At 43.1% G+C, this 22,403-nt stretch overlaps 1 protein-coding gene across 2 annotated transcripts in view; it reads left to right on the forward strand.

The window, feature by feature from the left end:
- The first annotated feature begins 1,380 nt into the window (after window positions 1-1,380).
- Window positions 1,381-22,403, forward strand: part of PARP8 (poly(ADP-ribose) polymerase family member 8) — a 244,210-nt gene continuing 223,187 nt past the window's right edge. The window contains exons 1-3 of one of the 2 annotated variants that reach the window (XM_061617598.1): window positions 1,381-1,674; window positions 2,407-2,508; window positions 3,491-3,551. In XM_061617598.1, coding sequence (XP_061473582.1) covers window positions 2,418-2,508; window positions 3,491-3,551 — 152 coding nt within the window. In that variant the 5' untranslated portion in view covers window positions 1,381-1,674; window positions 2,407-2,417. The remainder of the gene's footprint in view (window positions 1,675-2,406; window positions 2,509-3,490; window positions 3,552-22,403) is intronic. The other variant, XM_061617607.1, reaches the window with a different exon arrangement.

Below are 22,403 nucleotides of genomic sequence, written 5' to 3' on the forward strand. Positions count from 1 at the left end.
TGAACGTAATTGTGATTAACCAAACAGAGGTTTTTATTATATTAACAAAACGTTTCAGCTTCCGCCTTCATCAGCTGCCATTTTATATATATCCATATAAAATCAGAAATCATTAACTAACTGATGCGGATATGTATCTTCTCAATTGCCTGCATAAACCAGGTGACACAGAAAACTTTTCAGAAGGTGAGAACAGAAGGCACCTGCTGAATTGATGACACTAAAGGCTCAAATTCTTGTTGTCAAATGAGCCTCGCCAACTCCAGGGACGACCAACGATGCTCCTGCAGCTGATCTCAGTGACTGAGCTGGGATACAAGAGTTCAGGTGGTCCCTGGAGCTTTGTAAATTAATACAAGGACTGTAAACCTGGCTTGGTAGTAGATGGGCAGCAAGTGCAGATGTTTTAATAATGGTCTCACATGCTGTTGGCCCAATCATGTGCCCCAATCAGCAGTCTGGCTGCTGAGTGCTGCACCAACTGGCGCTTCCAAACCAGGCGCAAGGGCATAACGCCTTTACTTATGTGAGCTTCCCACCTGTGACTAGTAACATTTAAATACATTCTCCACAAACTATGGACCCACATACATGTTTATTATCTCACCTTTCTTTCAATGAGCTCAGGCTTTTCTCTGTCCCTTCCTTACATTTTATCCTCACAACAACCCTGTGAGGTAGTCTAGGATAAGAAATGGTGCTTAGTCGAAGGTTACCCAGGAAGCTTCAAGGCTGAGTGGGGATTTGAATTCTGCTGTCCTCCAGCACTGTAACCACCATGTCACATGAATCTCATGTTCAGATGCGCAATACCCATCAAGGTGAGTGGGTAGACTGGTTCACACATATACATTTTCTTTACAAGTGTTTGTGTGAAAGTGTTCACTGTTTTGATTTCTACCGTTCGAGTACTGGCAAGGGCTGTAGCTCAGTGGTTGAGCTCAGTGGACTTGCATATAGAAAGTCCCAGATTCAGTCCCCAGCATCTCTAGGTAGAGCTTGGCGAGAACCCTGTCTGAAACCCTGCAGAGCTGCTGCCAGTCAGTGTAGATAGTACTGTGCTAGATTGGCCCATGGCCCGACTTGGTATAAAGCAGCTTCCTTTGCTCCTACCCAGGTAGACACACTGTACGCTTACATGTGAATAGCTGTACAAGTGTACAGTTCAAGTACTGGTACACTGATTGTGCACTCTTTGAGGGTAATGTGCGAACATCCCCAATGAAAGCACACACCAAGGATGGTGGAAAGCCCACTCGGGTAAGCAGGGGCGATGGGGAACCGGTGGTGGCCCTCCAGACGTCGTTGGACTCCAACTCCCATCAGCCTCAGCCAGCATGAGGACCAATAGCCAGGGACCATAGCAGCTGTGGGCCATCAACTCCTGGAGGGCCACAGGTCCCCTCCTCCGTGGCCGGGAAGGGCTTTCCCTGTGGCCTAAGCTAACCTCTGTACCCGAAAGAGGAGAGCAGGAGGCGGCGGCAGACGTTATTACAAGGCAGGCTACTGTTGCCTGCTCCCAAGAGCAGCCGCCATTCGCGTCCTGCCCCGGCCGGTCCTCTGCGAGAGCCACCTCAGCCAGGTCCCCGCGAAAGAACCGCCCGGAGGGAGCGCGACTGCCGCTCGCCTGGAGCTCTCCTTCTCCTCCTCTGGCTTTAGCCTAGGAAAGCAACAGTACGTGTGGCGGGCGGAGTGTCTGGGCTGGGAGCGGCGGCGGCGGCGGCGAGGGGAGGGGTTTGCGGCTTGGCGTCGCTGCAGAAGTGTCGGCCTCGCGGGGAGCCGCCGCTGTGTGCGCGTGTGTGGATGTTGTGTGTGGGAGAGCCTGGCTCGCCTGCCCGCCGCCTGGAGTCGCCGTCGCTGCTGCCCCCGCCGCCGAGGCTCTTCTGTGGGGCTGGTCTTCTTTCGCCTTCCCTCCTCCTCCTCTACCTCGCCGGCCATCTCCGCCTTGTCAACATCTCCCCAGCCCAGCGGTGGCGGAGGGGAGCGGGAATGTGAAGCCTCCGGTTTCGATTCGGTGCACTCAGCTTTGATCGCCGGGGTGTCGCCGCGCCGCCTCCCCCAGCTCCCCAGCGCCAGCAGCATCCCTCGGTCTGACCCCGACTCTCGGATCTATTGTCGAAGCCGCTCAACATCTGGGCGAGCGCATCTGGGCATGCAACATCGACCTTTCCTGGATCCTTCGGGGGGGAAGCAAGAAGGGAGACCCTTTCTTCTTCTTCCTCTTCTGATTGTCATCATTATTCTTTTTTGCTAACCACCCAGCCTTCCTCGGACGGAGGTTTCCATCTTTTAACTGCTTGTTAACACTGGCAGAGAAGGAAGGAAGGAAGCAAACGAGGGAGGGAGGAAGAGGAGGGGGCGGAAATCCAAAGGCTCTTTTTAAAAAAAAAAAATTTCCTCCCCCAGGGATTTAGTTCATGGGGATGTGTTCAAGGCAAGAGAGGATTCAGAAGGATATTAACATTGTGATCCAAAAGTGCAAGGCGGAAAAGGACTGCCTGTTTGCAGGTGAGTTTGCCAACCTGTGCTCTGGGTTCTTCCTCAACACCCCCTTCCCCTCCCGTTACCAGACATTTTTTTTGGGGGGGGGGTCTTTTTTGTTTTTGTTTTGCCCGCCAGTATGACATGATGATCCCAGGTTGGCTGTTCTCATTTTGGTGATATTATCTTCTATTCTATAGAACAATGCTGATCTTTTGTGTTTTTTTAAAAAAAAACTGGTAAGGATGTCCCCCCCCTTTTTAGCATGCACACACACATATGCAGCATTGATGCTGTATTTGGCACCCAAGTGGTGTGGGAGTTGAACCTCAAACATACATTGTTTTCCTCAGTTAGGTTGCATTTCTTGTCTGTTTGGTAAGGTCTCCACCACAGATTTCACAAGATGCTCCACAGTTCTGTTTTTTGCGTGATCAGCAGAGCAAAGCAAGAAAAAATAAAGAGTGGGGGAAAAGTGTTCCTGAATAATGAGTTAGGATCTGCCCATTATATTTTGTGTACATGGGGAGCAGGGTGATGGTGGTATAAAAGGGCTCCTTCCAGGGTAGGACATAAGAGATATTATCCACAAATGTCCAGAGCTGGACTATGTCCTTTCTGCGATCTGTTCTCTCCACCCAGTCTTTCCCTCCTAGGTTCAAAGCACTCGACATTTTGCTTGTTGCTTTCCTCTGATTCTTACTTGCAGTATTTAATATGCCCTTAGCAGTCTGGCTTGTTGCTGCCTGTTGCCTTTACTGACAATGGGAATTCTTGCCGTTGCCATAGCACCCAGGCACTTGTTGAGGGGAGCGGTGGGGTGCGGGGGTGTCCCTGCTGTAATATTATTTCCTTTTTTTCTGGTTCAAACTAATTCCTTTCCCCATATCTGTGGATGACTGCAGGCGGGGGGAGGCAGAGCAAGTGAGGCAGGTTAACATGCCAGGCATGATGGATGTAACAAACAAAAAGTCTTCATTGGTAACAATACAGCTCTTTTGTGTTTTAGATTTCAGATACGCAGATTCTACTTTTACCTTCACCTACGTTGGAGGATCTAAAAGGTATGAGTAAGTGAAACAACTTAATTTCCTTTGCCTCTCTGCTGATTCCAAACCAGCTTGTGTTCAGTAACTGAGGAATGCCCCCCTCTCCTTTGAAGATATTGTTGAGCTAGTGATGCCTTGAGGCTTCTTTTAGAAAAAAAATTGGCCTGGAACAGGTGTTTTGTGGGGCGATGATTCGTCATCAGAGGCTCATTGATCAAGAGTTCTGGTCTTGCTTGCTTTGCCTTTACTTGTTCTCTGTCTTGCTCTGATATGCAGAGTTATGCTTGGCAGGTGTAAAGGGAAGAGGATCACCAGAACACAAAGTAAGTGCTTTGATAGGCGTGGGTGTAGAAGAGAGCACAGGCAGAATGAGCAATGTTTGTAGTGCTACATCCATGGAAATTCAGCACCCGTATCCAGGTTCAGCAAAAGTAAAGACAAGTAATGACAGCAGCAAAGACAAGGCTGCAGTATGCAACACTGTTTGCAATTTTCCATGTTAATGCTGCAGATAATTGAAATAGAGGAAAAATAATTCAATAACGTGTATGGTGCACATAACAGTCACTGCCATAACAACCAAACATTGAACCAATTAAATGCGACACACTTTGAAGTTGTTCACCGTTTGTGAACATTGTTTTGCTACAGTAACCATCACATTCTTGAATAAGTCTCTCTTTGTGTTTCTTTTTTTATAAAAATCTACAATAGCTATGTAAGTATTTTTTATTGAATTGTGTAAAATGTGGTATTAATTGGCAAAGAGATTTGGTTGTAAGGCAGAAGGGCTTTCATACTAAACGCTGTTGCTCACTGTATAGATAAACCTGCTTTTTGGCAGTGTTATTTTGACCCTGACTGTGGTAGCATTATAAATCAAATGTTAAGAACGAGTGGTCAGTTTTGAAATGAAAGCAAATCTTGGTGATAGCTTCAATAGCACATATCTGCTTTTTGTGGCAGTGTGAAAGTTTTTGAGTGTGGAAGGGGAAGACACTGTAGTTTTGTGACTTATTCAAATGTCAAATCCTCCAATTAAAATTATTATATTTATTTATTTATTCAATTATTGCATTTATATCCTACCTTTTCTCCAAGGAGCTCAAAGTGGCATACATGGTTCTCCCCCTCCTCATTTAATCCCCACAACAACCCTGTAAGGTAGGTTAGGCTGAGAGGCAGTGACTGGCCTAAGGTCAGTGTACTTCATGGCTGAATAAGTGGCCCAGGGGGCAAAATTAAGCCCCCCTCCCAACACACACACACACACACACACACACACACACACACACACACACACACACACACACACACACACACACACACACACACACACACAGCTCTGATCAGATTTAAAGTTGCATTTCGGTTTTTCAATCAAAATATTAATTACACATTTCCCAGCATCTTATCTACTTTAGCATTTTGGCCCATATTCTTCAGGTTAATCTGTATTTATCCACTTCTAGATCACTCCAGTCCCTTCTGTAGCCCCATCATATGCAGAGTTAAGCACACCTAACCTAGTGGGCTTAGGCTGACGCCCCCAAATGAGCATGGGATGAGGCTCCCTTCAAAATGTTCTTTTGAGTTGTTCTTTAGGGTTGCATTTTGGTCATTTCCACCTGCCCTAAGAGCTTGTGGAGAAACATGAAGGGCACCTTTCACTGAATCTGCAGCCTAGATGTGGTTAAATAGTGGCTAAGCTGAATTGCTTCAGATATAAGATGATAGGCCCCTGATCCTAAATGCATGAGCACTATAAACAGACTTCCTACCTATTCTTGTAGGTGTTGCGACAACAGCCAAGCTCCTGTTGTAACAGCTATCGTGGCACCTCGCGTGAGGCAAGCTGAGAAGAGCTGGATAGTTCCACAGCACTAGTTTCCTAAACGCAAGGGAAACCTCCTTGCTATCGCTGGTGTGCATATGTACTAGTGGGAGGAGTTGGTGGTCCATTTTACAGTTCTTAGGATAACACACCAGAGGACAAAAATACCTTTCTGTAACGTTTCTCTGCAACATAAAAACTGTCTTATCTAACTAAGGCAGGTGTTGATTGCTGTTACTGCATTGGTACAGAGGATAAAATCAGCTTCCAGGGCTGGGATTTCCTTTTTGCCAGCTCTGGTTCTTTTTGAATTGGCAGCCACTTTCTAAGGTCTCAGTTAGAGGTCTTTCTGATCACCTGCTGCATGACTCTTTTAACCAGAGTTGCCAAAGGTTGAACCTGTGTCCTTCTGATTGCAAAATGTGTGTTGCAAGTGGTGGCCCCTCTGCTAATGGCTAATAACCATTGGTAGGCTAACTAAGCCAATGGCTATCAGTACTTTGGTAGTGAATTATGTGGTGCGTGAAGAAATCTATCCCAAATCTCCCGCCATTCAACTTTATTGGATGACCATGGGTTCCAGCATTGTAAATAGGGATTCCTGAGGAATTTGTTCTTTGTGAATTATGATATCAAATTGACCTGATTACACCTCCAAAATGAATGTGTGGATAACAATGAAGCTATCCTGAGGATTTTGCATTTCTCTAAGTTTTGGGATGTCAAAATGAACATAAAATGTGTTTTTTGGGATAAAATATGTTTAGAAATGCACACTCAATGTGACAGTGCATTTTGAAATAATTATTTTGTGAGAAAATGTATTCAAATATACATAAATTAAATTTTTGTGTACTTTTAAAAAATCCACAGTTCTCAGACCAATGTAGATGAAGGCTGAAATGGATTTATGAATCAACACATATTAATCCATCATGGAGTGGGAATAGATTGATCCAGCATCCCTTATCAGAAGGGGAAAAAATTCAGTGTCCATTTTTTCCACACGATTCATAATATTTATACTATGCTTATTAAGTTCACCCATAGTTCTCTTATTTTATCAACTAAAAGCCCCCAAATGTTTTAGACTTTCCTTGTAGGGAGGAGTTGGGCATTTATCTGGAAATAATCCCATCCATTCTAAGGGAGCTTAACTTCCAAGAAACTAAATTGGGATATGAGTAATCAATAGAACTTCCTTCCTAGGAAATCTGTTTAGGTTCAGGAGTAATATGTTGAAAATGCTATGAACACATTAATGAGAATAACTTTCTATTAAACCAATTTAGCTTGTGATATATGTTTGTGGCAAACATGGTTTTATATTCCCAATACATGACAAATAGAAATGGCCTTATGAAAATTGTGATTTAAGTCACAGGTGAGGTTTTTGAATGGGTGAAGTCTTCTATGGAACACAAATGGTTGTGAAAACAGAAACAAAAATGGTTACTTTCTTAGATCACAATCCAAAAGACAGATACAGTACAATCCTAAAATGTTTACTCACAAGTAAGGCCCTCTGATTTCAATGGGATTTCCTTCCATGTAAATGTGTATATAATGTTAGAGTTATGCATGCCTAAGAGTGAAATTCTAAGCATGTTTTCTCAGAAGTAAGTCCCATTGAATCCAGTATGATGCACACTGGTGTGTTAAGATTGCCACCTTAGGCTGCAATGTTGTGGACACATTTTTGGAAGTAAACCGCTTTGCAATCAAAGGGACTTACTTTTAAGTAGATAATGCAAAGAATTGTTCCACAGATCTATTGACATCAGTGAGCTTAATGTATTTATCTCTGTTTTGGATTGTGTACAGATGAGTGCATGTGTCCACAAAAAAGGCTCGTTTTTTAAAAAAAGTTTAAAATGTTTATCTAGTGAAAAAAGAACTAGACTTGAAAATGCTTTTAGGTTTTATATGGTGTTGGAATTGCACATTAACCTTTCAGCTTAGGTCCCTTAGCTTCGAGCAAGAAACAAATGCAAACAGCATTTACAATTAAATTTCATAATGAGTTAATGTATTTGCTTTCTCATCAGCGATTTTAAGATGCTTTCTACAAGTGATCAATAGCTTAAGGCTGGAACTCAATGACCTTTTCTGTGCTGTGTGATTTATTGTGAAAACTCTTGCAATTTTGTTTTAATACGCAGATGGGTGCTGGTGATTTGATTTGCTGATTATTCTTATTCTTATTTTAGATATATAAAATTGACTCCTAATGATGATTGTCATAAGGCAGAGTCTCATTCCTTGAACCTGTAATGGGTAATGAGCTTGCTCATCAGATCAAGGCCACGCTTGGGACTGGTTCACACAATAGAATGGTGATATTGCCAAACACTTACCTAGCACTTTTTTGCTTATTCAGAGCACAATATTACCTTAGTAATCCTTACAATATTGTTGTAATATAGATCAGATTCAGCTGTCCTAGGAATGCATGAAGCTGTAGTATGAGTTCATGAAGGGGCTCTCATGCATAACTATGTTAGTCCTTTTCCCCAAATGCTTGCCAACCATTTATTGGCATTGGTAGGTCTATCTTCCATTATTACACGATTGGTGTCGGTCAGAAGGAGGCCTTGCGTGCATATGGATGTACTACATGCATAGGACTCCCTCCATGGGGATGTGCAGACCTATATGCATTCATCTGTACATGCATAGGCCCCTTCAAAATGCTGTCTATCACTTATCACCCAGAAACACATACTTTGATGTCAGGGGGCAGGAAAAGCCAGGCACATTCTAGAAAATGGGTGCAATGCCCATGATACCTAACACCTAAACAGGGATATTATTTTCCCAAAATTGCAGTTCTTAGCTCGAGCCTGAGAAGGACCGGTTTGCCTAAGACAGTGGAATGAATTCTTGGCTGAGATGAAATTTGAACAGGCGATTTTCCGACTTACATTCTTAATCACTATACCACACCAGCTTCTCAGTGTTATTACTGTTTTTCCACATGAGCAAGCATGTATTTGGATGGACAAACATAATGTGTGAACTGGGCAACTGCAGATAAATGCTTGCAGCAATTTCCATTATTGTAGCAGCTGGAGATGGTGCCAATGCAATCATGGTGATGCTGTTGACTGTCATTGCTTAGCATATTCCTTCTGTTTGTCCTAGAAGATCAGGACTGATTGCATGGAGGAAAAAATGTGTGTGCGTGTGTGAATCCAGTCCCAATTCATACATCTGGGGACACCTTAACTTATTTCTCAGAGTGGCCTGCACGGCACCCTTCCTCTTTACATTACTGCAGGTGCTGGCTTTTTTTAACCCTCTCCATACCAGGGCAAACCATAGTTTCACGGTGGACAGGGATTATCTTTAAATGGCAGTACCTTCTTTACTAGGCACAGAGAAAAGGGAAATGAAAGAATAAGCAACAGATTATATTAACGGCTATGGCCAGCTTGAGCTGGTTTTGTTGTACTGAGGGATGATTGTATAGCTTTGCTGTTGCCGATAATACTGTATAATCTCCAGAAGATGAACCATGCTTGCATTATCATTATGACAGTAAAGGCTTTACTAGCTGGTGACATAGATGGATAGGGCAATCCTAACCTCTGCTGAAGGCTGGCTGAGGAGAGTTAGGATGGGGTGGGAGTGCAGCTCTGCTGGATTGTCCATCCACCCAGGAGGCTTTCAATTCCCCCATAAAGATTTCCACAGATGTAGATTTACCACTGGTGGTAGGGCTTATTCCAGGGCCATGCCAGGGGTGTATTGTGGGAGTCCTTGGGTCCACTGGATCAAAAGCATCCTCATGCCCCCAATGGTCAGGCCTCTTCACTACAGGCCCAGTAAGTATGCCAGCCAGAAAATGGGGTAGTTAAATTCCCTCCTATTGGTTTTGGTGGGAGGGAGAAAAACTGTCAGTTAGAAACCCTCTCCCCCTTCCTCCTTGGCTGGTGTGAACTGTCAGGACGTTAGAAGTGGGAGATCATCCACCACTTAACTCACACACCCCACTTGGGATGGCTCTGTAAGGCTACAGTTCTATGCATGTTTACCTGCGAGTAAGCTCTGTTGTGCTTACTTTTGTGCAAACGTGCATAGGATTTGCTGTTTGGCTGTAATCCTGTGTATGCATACGTGGGAGTGAGCTCTACTGAACGTGACTGGAATTACTTCTGAGTAAACATACATAGGGTCGCACTGCTAGTAGTACTTCTGTAACATAAACACCCCAATTCACAGAATCAAGCTATTCTGGTGTGAAAGGTGGGTGGGGATGTGTGCATGTAAGTGGTGCCATCACTGCAGGACTTTGGGGCAGACATTCATGGCCTCACTTATCCTCCAAACACAACAGGGCTAGCTTACCACATTTTGATTTAGATGAAATAATGCACATTATGTTCTAAGGGGGGATTTAATAAGGCTGTTAAAGCCACAGGGTTGTATTCAACATTGCACTAAGTCGCTGGTTCCATCAGTTCAAGAACAGTGTAATGTTCTCCTCTCCTCCCCCAGTGCTCCCCCTAAATCCATTCTGGTTTCTCCCCCAAACCTCCTGAGCAGATTCGGGATGTCCATGGGGGAGGAGAGGGGGGAAAGTCTTGTTGCTCTAGGACTAATCCTTGCGCTAGTGTTTTTTTTAATTGAATACTGCCCAGAGGTGCTTGCGTAGCCCTTAACTGTGGCAGTGTAACATAAGTAGGTAACAGGGATTGCAAGAGAGCTGCTTTTTAAACCAATGGAGTGGATGTGCTAGTGGGCCAAGAAGAAGCAACTACTTCTTTCCTGACTCCCATGTTAAAACCTGAGTCCTACACTGGTCTTGCAGTTGCCTTTTTTATTGTATTCAGGGGTGGAGTCCGCGGTGAATGAAGTGATCAGTGTTTCTGGATTTTGTGGCTTAGATATGCATTGATTACTTGCCTCAAGACCCTCTTTAAAACTGTCACGCGGATGTTCTCTGATGCAGGGAGGAGTTGCTGTGCTGTAATTCATGGTTGGCTCTACCCCGAGGTGGGGTGGAGAAGAGCAGCTTCAAGTAGTAAATTGGAGTGCAATTTAAGGATAAAAAGTTTGAAGCTGCCAGAAGACCTGCCAAGTGTTAAGGCTCTTGAAGTAGAGTATCTTCCTATAACATGCACTCATCTGGTCCTCCAGCGACAGATGCATGGGAGTGATGGAGGTAATGGAGCCTCTCCTGTTCCACTGTAGGCAACTGTTCTAGCACACATGTATTCCTTTATGGTTCCATTACCACTGCCAGCAGCATGCCAGGTGGGCAGGTAACCAGATGGGTAGGCAAGGGGATTGAAGAGGAAGGCTCATAACACTGAAAGAAGGTACACCTTCTTGTAATAAAGAGTTCATCAAACTTTGTTTTGGTTTTCATTGAATCAGGGTGGAATTCAATGCTACTCCAACTCATAGTAGACCTATTGAACTTAATAGACATGACTAATGTAGGTTCATTAATTTTAATGGCTTTCCTCTGAGTAAGCTGAACACAACCCATAGAATTTGCTGGTTTCCACATGGAAAATGGACTTGGTGCTGCAAGTTTCTTGCACTGTCCACATGATATCCTATATTAGTGTTTTACGTTTAACTTGGATTTGCTATTTCCTAGGAAAATCCAATGAGTTGCTGAAAAAAAATGTAGCAATGGTAAATCTGGATTAAACCAGAGGAGGGGGGTATGGCATTTTGATGAGGATAAATGGGTCTACACCGTACATTTAAAGCACATTCAACACACATTTAAAGCACACATCTTCTCCCAAAAAATCATAGGAACTGTAGTTTGTTAGCTCTGTGAAGAGAAAAAGACAGTTCCCAGAATTTTTTTGGGGAAATCATGTACTTTAAATATATGGTGTGGATCTGTCCAGTTGTGTGGAGTCTTTGAAAAACTTGCATGCGTGAGCAACACTGAGAATACAGTAAAGTGCTGTGTGGAAATGCCCATTTAGAGTTTAGAAGGGATGTTGGTGGGCAGTGCTGGATCTACAGCAAAGGGTACAACTACAACATCCCTGACAGATGCTTGTCCAGCCTCTGCTTATGCACTTCCAGTAAAGAGACAGTCTGCATTTCCCAAGGCAGTGTTTTCCACTCAGTGGAGACTTGTGGCTCCAGTGTTAGTGGGGCAGTGAATCCGCTCTGGGTCTCAGTATGAACTTTCAAGAAGCTGTCCAAGGTCCTTTCAGCTTTCAGATAGCTCTTTGAAAGTTTGGATTAAAACCTGGAGCAGATTCACTATCCCACTGACATCAGAGCCACCAGTTTCCCTTGGTTCCGCTGTCAAATAACTTTTCCCATTAGGAAATTGCCTCTAAAGATTAGTCACAATCTGCTTCCCTGCAATTTCCACCCACTGCTTTAGTTCTGCTCTCTGAATAGAACAAGTTTGCTCCATTTTTGTGTGTGATAGTCCTTTTACTGCTAAGTTTAGATGTGATTGAAGGCCCTCTAAAGCTAACCTGCTGGGAGGGACATTGCTAGTTTTTCCTTTCACCAGCCTGACTTAAGTATTTGAAAGTTGATTATAATTCTTGAGGTCTGATGCTGAAGAAAGGGGATTTCAAACTGGCTGCCTGATGACAGTTTATTAGGATGGATAATGTTGAAGACATGTGTCCCTTGCGACCAAGTCAAAGAGAGGTTAGGATTTCTTCCGTGACTGTTATGTATGTAGGTGACTGTGAAGTCAATGAAGAATACTTGTTTCTCAGTTGGCTTTGCTCAGGTGCATGCAGGATGGGATACTCAGCTGGGCTGCACGCATGATGGGGAAAAATATTTTCTTGTTTGCTCTACTGTGTCCAGAATGGAGATTCACAGTTGAAAATGTGTGACCAAAAGGAACAGTTGGCCGAGGCTGATGGGCAGAGGTGTACTGTGTGTTTTCAGGGATGTTACAGTCAATCAAACTGTAGTTGGTGGAGTCAGATGGATAAACAGGAATTTGTTTACCATAAAAGTGAATACTAGCCCAGAGATCATAGTACTGTACAGATTTGTTGGGTCTCACCCCCATCCCCCAACTTGGCTTTATGGCAAGAATTGCCAGTTCATCTGCATTTCATTCCTTGCTGTCAAGATTGCTTTGCAAAATATTGATGATGTTTGTAAGTTTCTGCACTTAAAATTGTAACCTCATGACTGCAGCCACATTCAATGCTATAACTCAGAAGGTCCTAAGTTCTGTTGGTGGATTCTCCAGGATTTTTTAAAAAATGAATTCAGGTAGAGGTGATGGGAAAGATTCTTTGGCTGAGACCCAAGAGCCACTGCTATTCAAAGTAGACAGTACTGACCTAGATGTACAAATAGTATGACCAGGTATAAGGCAGCTTCCTATGCTTCTAGAAAAGTGCCATATTCCAAATAGTAAACCTCACTGTACATTTAAGAATGACTTTGCTGTGTTGGGCCTGCAAGCCTATCTAATATGGCATTCCCCCCACCCCAATGGCCAGCCAGATGCCTCTGGAATATCACAAGTGGGATGTGAAGGGGAGAACATTCTTCTGTTGTTTGACCCTGGTAACTAATACTTGCTCAATAGGGACTTTCATTTTAGCTACTGTGGCTAATTGGTGGTGATGGAAAAGTAGCTGGAGGATAAGATATATGCCCTTCCTGTTGAAATAAGGGAAGGTTTTAGGTATTTGTTGCCTCTTTTAGAGGGCTGAGTTGTTTCAATGCTGCCTTTTTATCTATGTGTAGATGTGTTTTTAGGTTCTTACTCTGTTTTTTAAAACTACTTGGTTTTAATGTTTATACCTCTTTTGGAAGTTGTTTTCGATCACTTTTGTTAAAAAAGTGACAAATAAATGTAAATCATCAGCATCAGCATCGAGGCTCCATTAGTACTGGCATTCTGCCGGCTCTTAAAGACGCACCTGTGCAGGCAAGCTTTCCCCTAATCTTGAACTTCCTGATCTAATTGTTTTATTTGTTTTTAAGTGTTTTAATTGTTCTTCTTTAATTGGTTTTGTTTTCGTATCTGTTTTAATTATGGATCTTTTCAATGCTTTGATGGAATTGTTTTATTGTGTATTTTAATTATGGATGCCATTTTTGGCATGTAAGAGGTATATTATTGTTGTTGTTGTTATTAATAGAGGAGCAGCCGTAGTCTACAAGGTGCCACAAGGCTATTAACTAGTTAGGCTTAGTTAATTAGTTAATTAGACCATGTATTCATTAGGCATTGTACAAAATGTATGATTTGCTTATTAGCATTTTATTCCACCTTACAGTAGATCAGAGCACTATGCAAGTCTCTTCTCATCTTTTATCCACACAACCATCCTATGAGGTTAGTTAGGCTGAGAGATGTAGGAACACAGGAAGTGGAACAAAGGAAGCTGACTTTATGTAGAGTCAGGTCAGTATTGTCTACACCAAGGGTAGTCAATGTGGTGCCCTCCAGATGTTGTTAGAATACAGCTCCTATTATCACTGGTCATTGGGCATACTGGCTGAGGCTGATGGGAGTTGGTGTTCAGTAGGATATGGAGGGCACCATGTTGACTCTCCTTAGTCCACCCTGATTGGCAATGGTCCTCCAGGTTTTATTGTTAAATGTATATCCCACCCTTTCTCCCAGGAGCCTTCCCTCCCAGTCTTACCTGAAGATGCCAGGGTTTGAACCTAGGACCTTGTGAATGAAAAGTATGTGCTCTACCATTGAGTTTTACAGCCTTTACCCAAAGGACAATGACTGGTACAAAATCACTCAGTGAGCTTCATAGCTGATCACAATCCCAGGTCTCCCCAGTCTTAATTCAATGCTCGAACCACTGCATCCCATCATTTCTGTTCGATAGTGTCATTGTGGCCATGCAGCATCATGGATTCCCAAGCAATTAATAGCTCAGGGTCTGTTCTCAGAATAGTAATACAATGCAATTAATGGGGATAGGGAAGGTGTTCTTCACCCTAGTTTAAGTACAGGATCTAAAGCCACAGTTTTGCTGTCATTTCAATTCTGGCCTCCTGTGGAGCCCGGCATGCAACTTTGGTTGTTGGATCAATAAGAACATCTTCACTTATAAGCGGTATTGAGCAGCAATATTGTGGAAATTACGTGACAGTCAGGTTTAGGCTGGACATAAATATGGGAAAAGCAGGGCAAGCGTTTAAAGGACTTTAGCACTCCCCCCCACCACCGGCCACTTCAAATAAAGTTAAAAGAAGAAAAAAGAAAATCTTCCAAGGAGCTCAAGTATGTGAATTGCATGGATTATCATAAATAATCCTTTCCCTGTGAGGCTTGAGTAATCATTTTTTGGCTGGATGGCCAGGCACTGCTTCATTTTTCGAAAAACGATCTGCATTCACATTTCTGAATTATTGGAGCCATTTGACAGGACTGAAGTGCTTGCTGGTTGAGGAAGACTGTAATTAGGAATTTATTAGCAGAGAACATCTTTGTGGAATAATCTGGGCACTAAATACGGAACAGACTGTATAGCAATTTTAATAATTTTTAAAACTGTAATTTTCAGAAAGCTTGCAGACAAGCTGAGAGATGTTTCCCCATCATGAGTGATGCTCAGTCAGGTGTTGTGACGGAACAAGATTTACGCTCATTTAAATTGCTGTCAGAATGTAAGAGTCAGCTTGGCTCTGTGTTTAAATATTTATTTGTTTGTTTTTGCAGGAATGAAAAAGACGTTAAGATTGTGTTTGTGTGTGTGCTGTTCTACTAGCTGTCTTATTTTTTGTGGGATTCTGGCTGTTCCACAATCCAGCAGACTACAAGGAGTGCTGATCTGACAGCTTTGCAAGGATGCCACGTGATGCCGTGGAGTCTGCAGACATTTGACTTGGTTTATGTCAAACGAAGTCTTAGTGCTCCCTCTCTCTCATTTAAAACCTACAGACCTTTCCTCTTCATTAACAAAATTAACTGAATTCTAATTGCCTATTTGGAGTAAAACCTTCCACAATCAAGGTTTCAAATTGCACGGGGACTCTCCACATATAGAGGAGACTTCCCTGATGCAGACCTTTACCCTTAGACCCATGAAGGGCTCTGCATGAAATACAGATGATGTGCCTGAAGGGAGGGTCTTGGCAGCAGACCCCCACCCCACCCCCACTATTCCTTGGCTTTGCTAGCTGAGGCTGATGGGAGCTGTGAGGTCTGGTCCATCTGGAGGATACTGGGTTGGTGAAGGTTGTTTTAAAGGTAAGAGAAGCAGCTGTTTGGGAATGGACCAGCAGCCAGTGAAGGTGTTTTAGAGCTGGCAAGATGGGTTCCTATCAGCTAGTCCTAGTGAGTAACCAATTACTAAAAGGCAAAGGACTGTAGCTCAGTGGTAGAACATGTGCTTTGCGGGCCGAAGATCCCTGGCAGCTCCAGGGAGGGTTGGGAAAGTCACCTGCTTCAAACCCTAGAGCATCGCTACCAGTCAGTGCCAGCAATACTGGGCTAGGTGGAGCAGTGGCCTGCCTCAGTGCAAGGCAGCTTCCTAAGTTCCCACTTCCTATATTCCTCATGTGATTGCTTACCCTGTGAGTATGGTGAATGCCCCAAATAGTGCTAGTGCCACAAGGAATGACACATTTCTCCTCATCCCTGGCTAAGAGCATTTTGGGATTTTTTTTATTTTTAAATTCCTTAAAGTAAATCAAATTATGTTCCACTTTCTGGTTTATGTGGTGGTGGGTTTGCAAGGCTGAATGCCCGTCTGCTTCATTCAGCCCTTCCCAAGGCAGCCTTTCTTTTTCTAAAAGAAAAATGTGTCAGGGTTCTGTTACATGCATTTTCATTTAATATGTGGTAGCTACTTAACACAGTTAGGGATCCTTAGCATTGTCCATGAAGGGATTGTTTGCTGGAAGATATTTTTCCTTTGTTGTTAGTAAAGGCCCAACATTTTTTTCTTCCTTAAGTGAAGCTTAGTATTAACAGTTAGTGTTACTTTTCTATTACTACTGCTATTATCAGTGCAAAATTAACATTAATTCTATGAGTATTACAGTTAGCTCTATGGATAACTGAAACTATCCTTTAGAAGCAGATACAGGGACTAGGAAACTGCCTAGGCTTGGTGAGTTGCTGTGGATTGCCGCAGAATGTGGTTATGGACAGTGACGGTCAGAATGGTAGAGGTGCATTAATATATCCAGTGGTTAAAAACACACACACAACCCCCCCCCTGTGCCTGTGTAGCCATGCTGAAAAAAATTAAAAGAATAAGAAACTGAGAAGCTAGTCACTTCAGCTTCTGTGTTGTATGACAGTGTAGGTAGAATATAATAAATGAATCAGTCATCTTGCACTATTTCCTCAGATAACACCCAGAAGAAAAGTGGTGTGAATGGTGGGCGCATGTGAGAAATGGGCTGTTGCCAGCTCTCCCCATGCCTTGCCCGGGTAGGTCCCTTGTGCAACGCATCTGAGAGGCAAAGGCAGCCTTTCCCAACTAGTGGGCCACCAGATGTTGTTGGACCACAATTCCCATCAGCCTCAGCCAGCATTGCCAATGGTCAGGAAAGATGGGAATTGTGGTCCAACAACATCTGGTTGCGTACTAGTTGGGAAAGGCCGGGCAAAGGGAAAGGGGTAGAATGCTAGCACATCAACACCAAAGGTGTTGATACCCATTGATTTGGATATGGGTTGGTCCAAGCAACAGTGAAGGCACCTGTTTGCTTGATCCCATGTACCTCTGTCTTGTCACCGAGGCTCCTAGAATCAGGCTGTGAGCCAAAACTTTTGAGACTCCTGAACTAATTTTTTTTGTGAGCAAAATTCTCGCTTAGCTCTGCACACCAGCTTTTGACCATGATGTGCTCTTCCCTCTACACGAGAGGAATGATGATAGCAACATTAGTCCCAGGCATGCAGGGAAAGCTGTCAGGCTGGAATTGAACAGAGCAGTTCCTGCAGCTGTGAGGAGAGTTTTGGCTAAAGTGATGGCAAATGGTATAAATTTGCTGACAAAATACCACAATAAGCTTTTATTAATTTTTGCTTTAGGAGATAGACATTGCTCCAAAGAATGGAAGAATCTGTCGAATGCTGACAGGTTAAATTGCTGATCCTGTCCAGTTTTGGACCTAGTGTTACATCTGCACCGGCAGGTTTGCTTTACTGTAGTTAGTGCCAAACAACAGTTGGAGAACCTGCTTCTAGCTGTGGTTGCACAGTGCAGTTTGGCACCAAGGTTAGTGGATATGCCAGTGTGGATGCAACACTAAAAATAATTTGCTCTGAAAAGCCAGTGGAGAAGATTAATATGAGAGGCTAGGTATGTGTGAGCATGTGGGGGCAAATTTAGACCAGGGATGGGGAACCTGTGTCTCTCCAGATATTGTTGGACTTCAGCTTCAATCAGCCCCAGCCAGCATCAGGCATGATAGGAGATGAAGTCCAGTCACATATGGAAGACCACTGGTTCCTGAGCCCTGCTCAGAGACTGGACACTTATATACACACTCAGCCTGTATCAGAACCTTGGACAGATCCGTGACATCTCTAGTCCTCTTCATGTTTTATAGTTAGAGATTTCCTTTCCCTACAACCGAAGATTAAGTGGATTCACATTTGCTAATTTTCTCTCCTTTAATGGGATACTGACAGGATTTCTGAGGACCATCCATTACAACAGCTTAATTGAATTTACCATGTGATTGTACATGCAGCAGATCAAGCACATTGAAACAGAGAAACCTGTCATTTGTGCCATGGTTACCATGGTAAATCAAATATTTTCTGGGGCCTCAGTCAGGAGAGCTGAGATACAGTATTATAGAGAGAACCAAAAAGCATTTTATCCTGTTCCACAGGAGTGTGTAACAAATGGAGATGTTGTGTTATCCCACCAGCTTGTGCTATAGTGGGGAGAAACAAAGCCTTCAGCTCTCTAGGCTGCAGGTGGTTGAAATGATCAGCTCTCTCAAAAATTTGCCAAGGCTAATGCAGTCATCCTCCCAGGATCAGGGAACTATGTTCCTAGGAAAGGGAAACAGGCATATCACTTTGATGCAGACATATTGAAAAAGATAGGTGAGTGAGAAGTCTTGCCACCGTCATTGGCTGAGCAAGTTCCTGCTGCTTGGCCCCACTCCCTTGCCTCAAGAGGTTTTCAGTGGGAGTCCTGGTAACTGCCAGCTGACAGCAAGGGGAGACTTACTCTATCATGGCTAGATGAGTTCCAACTTTTCTGCCCCATTGTATTGTCTCTGAGGTAGTCGGTGGGCTTACAGTTTAGTAAAGTACTTCCAAAGGGTGACCCATGGAGGACCAAGGTTGAGGGCCTTAAAATGAATAATCTTGAATCATCCAGCACTATTGGGGCATTCTGCACTTCTTCGTACTGTAATAGCATTGCTCAAATCTGTTCTAACTCCCTTTGAGAGCCTCTTGGGGCTGTAAAGCAGGATACAAGTACTCCAAATAAGTAACAAAAAACTGTATTCCAGAGTGTTGTGCAAAAAAGACATTAGGAATTTTCCCCTCTGGGATGTATTTGTGTGTGCCCATAAATGAGACCCAGCACATGAGTTCCCTTTGCACAAGTTTCTTAAGTTATGACTTGGGACAGTGTGACTCACTCTGATGTCCCCTATTATCAGTTCCACATCGTATGCTAAACATCTTTCAGATTGATCTCTCTTTCCCTATCGATAATGGGTTCATTCCTGATTCTAGAGTATCCATACTTTATATAATTTTCATATTCATATCCAGCTCTTCTGCTAAGGAGCTCCAAGCACATAGGGTTAATTGGATCTTCACAAATGACAATACAGTTGATACTGACCCAGCTCTCGTGTAATACTAACCCATGACTTTGAGTCCCTTAACCTTCAGCAAGAAACAAATGCAAACAGTATTTACAACTAAATTTCATAATTTCTCATCAGCGATGTTAAGATGCTTTATGCAAGTGGTCAATAGCTTAAGGCTGGAACTTGATGTCCTTTTCTGTGCTGTGTGATATATTGTGAAAACTGGCGTTTTAAAAAAAATATGCAAATGGATGCTGGTGATTTGGTTTGCTGATTTTTATTTTAGATATATGAAGTTGACTCTTAATGATGGTTGTCACAAGCCACAATCTCATTCCTTGAACCTGCAATGGGTAATGAGTCTTGCTCATCAAATCAAGGCCACGCTTGGGACTGTTTCACACAATAGATACTGCCAAACACTTATGTAGCACTTTTTTGAGTATTTAGAGCCCCTCACGATATTATCTTAGTAATCTTTACAATATTGTTGTAAGATATATCAGAATCGGTTGTTTTAGGAATGCATGAAGATAGTCTGAGTTCATGAAGAGGCTCTCACGCGCAAATGTTATGGGAACAAGACACAGCAAAACTCGGGCACCCACATATCTCCCATTCCCTGTCCTCCTCCAGTGTGATCACAAGGAGAACAGAAGCTTCCATTTTAGATTATCCAGATTAGCATTATGTTCATAGTATTATATCCAAACCCTAAGCTGTGGTTAATGTTAACTATTGCTTGTTTAAAGAAGCCAGCTTCTTAAACTATGGTTGGAAGTGGACAAGATTCTTTAAACCATCGTTAAGATTAAGCATAGCTAAGATTAACTATAGTTTGTTATGTTTGGACAACACAGCAAGTTGTGGTTAATTTAAAATGGAAATGAAAGCTTCCAGACTCCTCCTCGTGGTTAGGCCAAAGGAGGAAGGGGGAGTGCAGAAGCCCAAGGATTGTCTAGGCATGTTCTTGTACTACTAAACTTTGGTTTAGCATTATGTCTAAACCACCCCACTATAAATGATCATGTCATTACAGTTTTGTAAGCCACTTTAAGTGTCCATTGTTGGAGACACATTCTGTTTTTGACGGTGGGGTAGTGATTATAAGAAGATGCAGGCTTGCAGCTTGGGAGTTCCCCTTGATCCATCACTGCTTTTGAATCTTCAGGTGGTGGCAATGACTAGAGATGCCTTTCACTTCTACTGATAACCCTGATCCACCCTTTCCTTGAGGATCAAATGTTGCTGTAGACAGTGTGGATGAACCTCCACACTGGATTTTTGTAATATGCTCTTAAAAATGTATAGCGCTGTCATAAATAATTATACAACTAGAATAAATACATAAAATAAAAGCAGAGTAGGAGGTTTAGACTGAAAAAGAATGGCCTGCTGCATCCTCTTGGTAGGGCCCACATGCTTTGCGTGCAGAAGGTCCCAGATTAAATCCCTAGCATCTCCAGTTAAAAGCATTGAGGAACAAACAAGTCTCATGACTGAGCTGTGATTTAAGTTGGGGCTTCCCAGGTGTGGACCAGACAGTCTAGTCCAGCCTTCCCCAACTTGGTACCTTTTAGATGTTGGGACTACAGCCCCCATCAGTCCCTGTCAGTATGACCAATGATAAGGGATGATGGGAGTTGTAGTCCAGAACATCTGGAGGGCATCAGGTTGCAAAGGCTGCTGCTCTAAGCACTACCCAGTTACTTAGCTTGAAACTGGTTGAACATAGCCTCTTCTGCCATATGCCTAGGTTTATTTGGAAATAATAATAATAATAATAATTTAATTATAATTATAATTTAATAATAATAATAATAATAATAAATTTCCTGCCCTTCTTCCCAAAGGAGGAGCCAGTGTGGCATAGTGGTTAGAGTGTTGGACTACGACCTGGGAGACCAGGGTTTGAATCCCCATACAGCCATGAAGCTCACTGGGTGACCTTGGGCCAGTCACTGCCTCTCAGCCTCAGGGGAAGGGAATGGTAAAACCACCTCTGAATACTGCTTACCATGAAAACCCTATTCATAGGGTCACCATAAGTCGGAATCGACTTGAAGGCAGTCCATTTCTATTTTTTCTTCCAAAAGGCAGCCCAGTGCAGCAAACAACAAATGACAAAACAGTAAAACATCTTTAAAACATCTGAAAAACAAAACATCAATTAGTTGGCCTTATTGTCTCCCTTGGATAGGAAGTAACCCTATCTATCTACCATGGGGATGGGGAATCTACTTCAGCTGTCATCATCACTGATCACTGGCCATGCTGGCTGGAGCTGATGGGAATTGGAGCCTGACAACATCTGGAGGGCCATTGGCTGCCCATCCCTCTTATATACAAATGACCTGTAAATTATAATAATTCCAAACAAAACCAATTCATATGTAATCCTACCTCATATGTTTGGAATTTATGTAATTAAAATTGTGAAGGTGAAGGTGTCCCCGCACTTGTAGTGTGAGTCATTTCCGACTCTTAGGATGACGTCTTGCGACATTTACTAGGCAGACCGTATATATGGGGTGGGATTGCCAGTTCCTTCCCCAGCCTTTCTTTACCCCCCAGCATATGCCGGGTACTCATTTTACCGACCACAGATGGATGGAAGGCTGAGTGAACCTCGACCCCTTTTACCGGAGATTCGACTTCCTCCTTCCGTTGGAATCAAACTCCGACCATGAGCAGAGCTTCGGCTGCGTTACTGCCACTTACCACTCTGCGCCACAGAGGGTGCATTAAAAAAGGTAACAGGGCCTTGTTACCTCCCTTGGATGCATAAGAAGAGCCAAAGGCCCATCTGGTCCAGCATCCTGTTCTCACAGTGACCGACCAGATGCCCAGGGGAAGCCCACAAACAGAACCTGAGTGCAACAGCACTCGCCCCACCTGTGATACCTAGCAACTGCAAGGAGCACCCTCTTGGCTGACTTCCCACTTCTGACTGTTCCTGACGCTTCTCTCTTTCCAAATCCTGGTCAAGTACTTAGAGCACTGATGTATTAGAACAGTAATAAAGAGAGAGATGAATGCTAATTGCAAAAAACCAAGTTAGTTAACTGTCACTATGATAAACTATTGTAATCAATTGTTATTTATAGCTCACAGTGTAATGCAAATATGAACATATGTGGATGATATTCAAGAGACTGAACATCTCCACTTGGCTATTATCCTAGAATCTTAGGAACCAGCTGAAACAGTTACAAGACTTGCTTTAAAAATGAAATTAAACAAATAAAACACAGAGACAACTATAAAAGAAAACGTTTTTAATGGTTATGTTTTTGTATGTT

This window comes from Rhineura floridana, chromosome 1, assembly GCF_030035675.1.
Source record: "Rhineura floridana isolate rRhiFlo1 chromosome 1, rRhiFlo1.hap2, whole genome shotgun sequence".
NCBI lineage: Eukaryota > Metazoa > Chordata > Lepidosauria > Squamata > Rhineuridae > Rhineura > Rhineura floridana.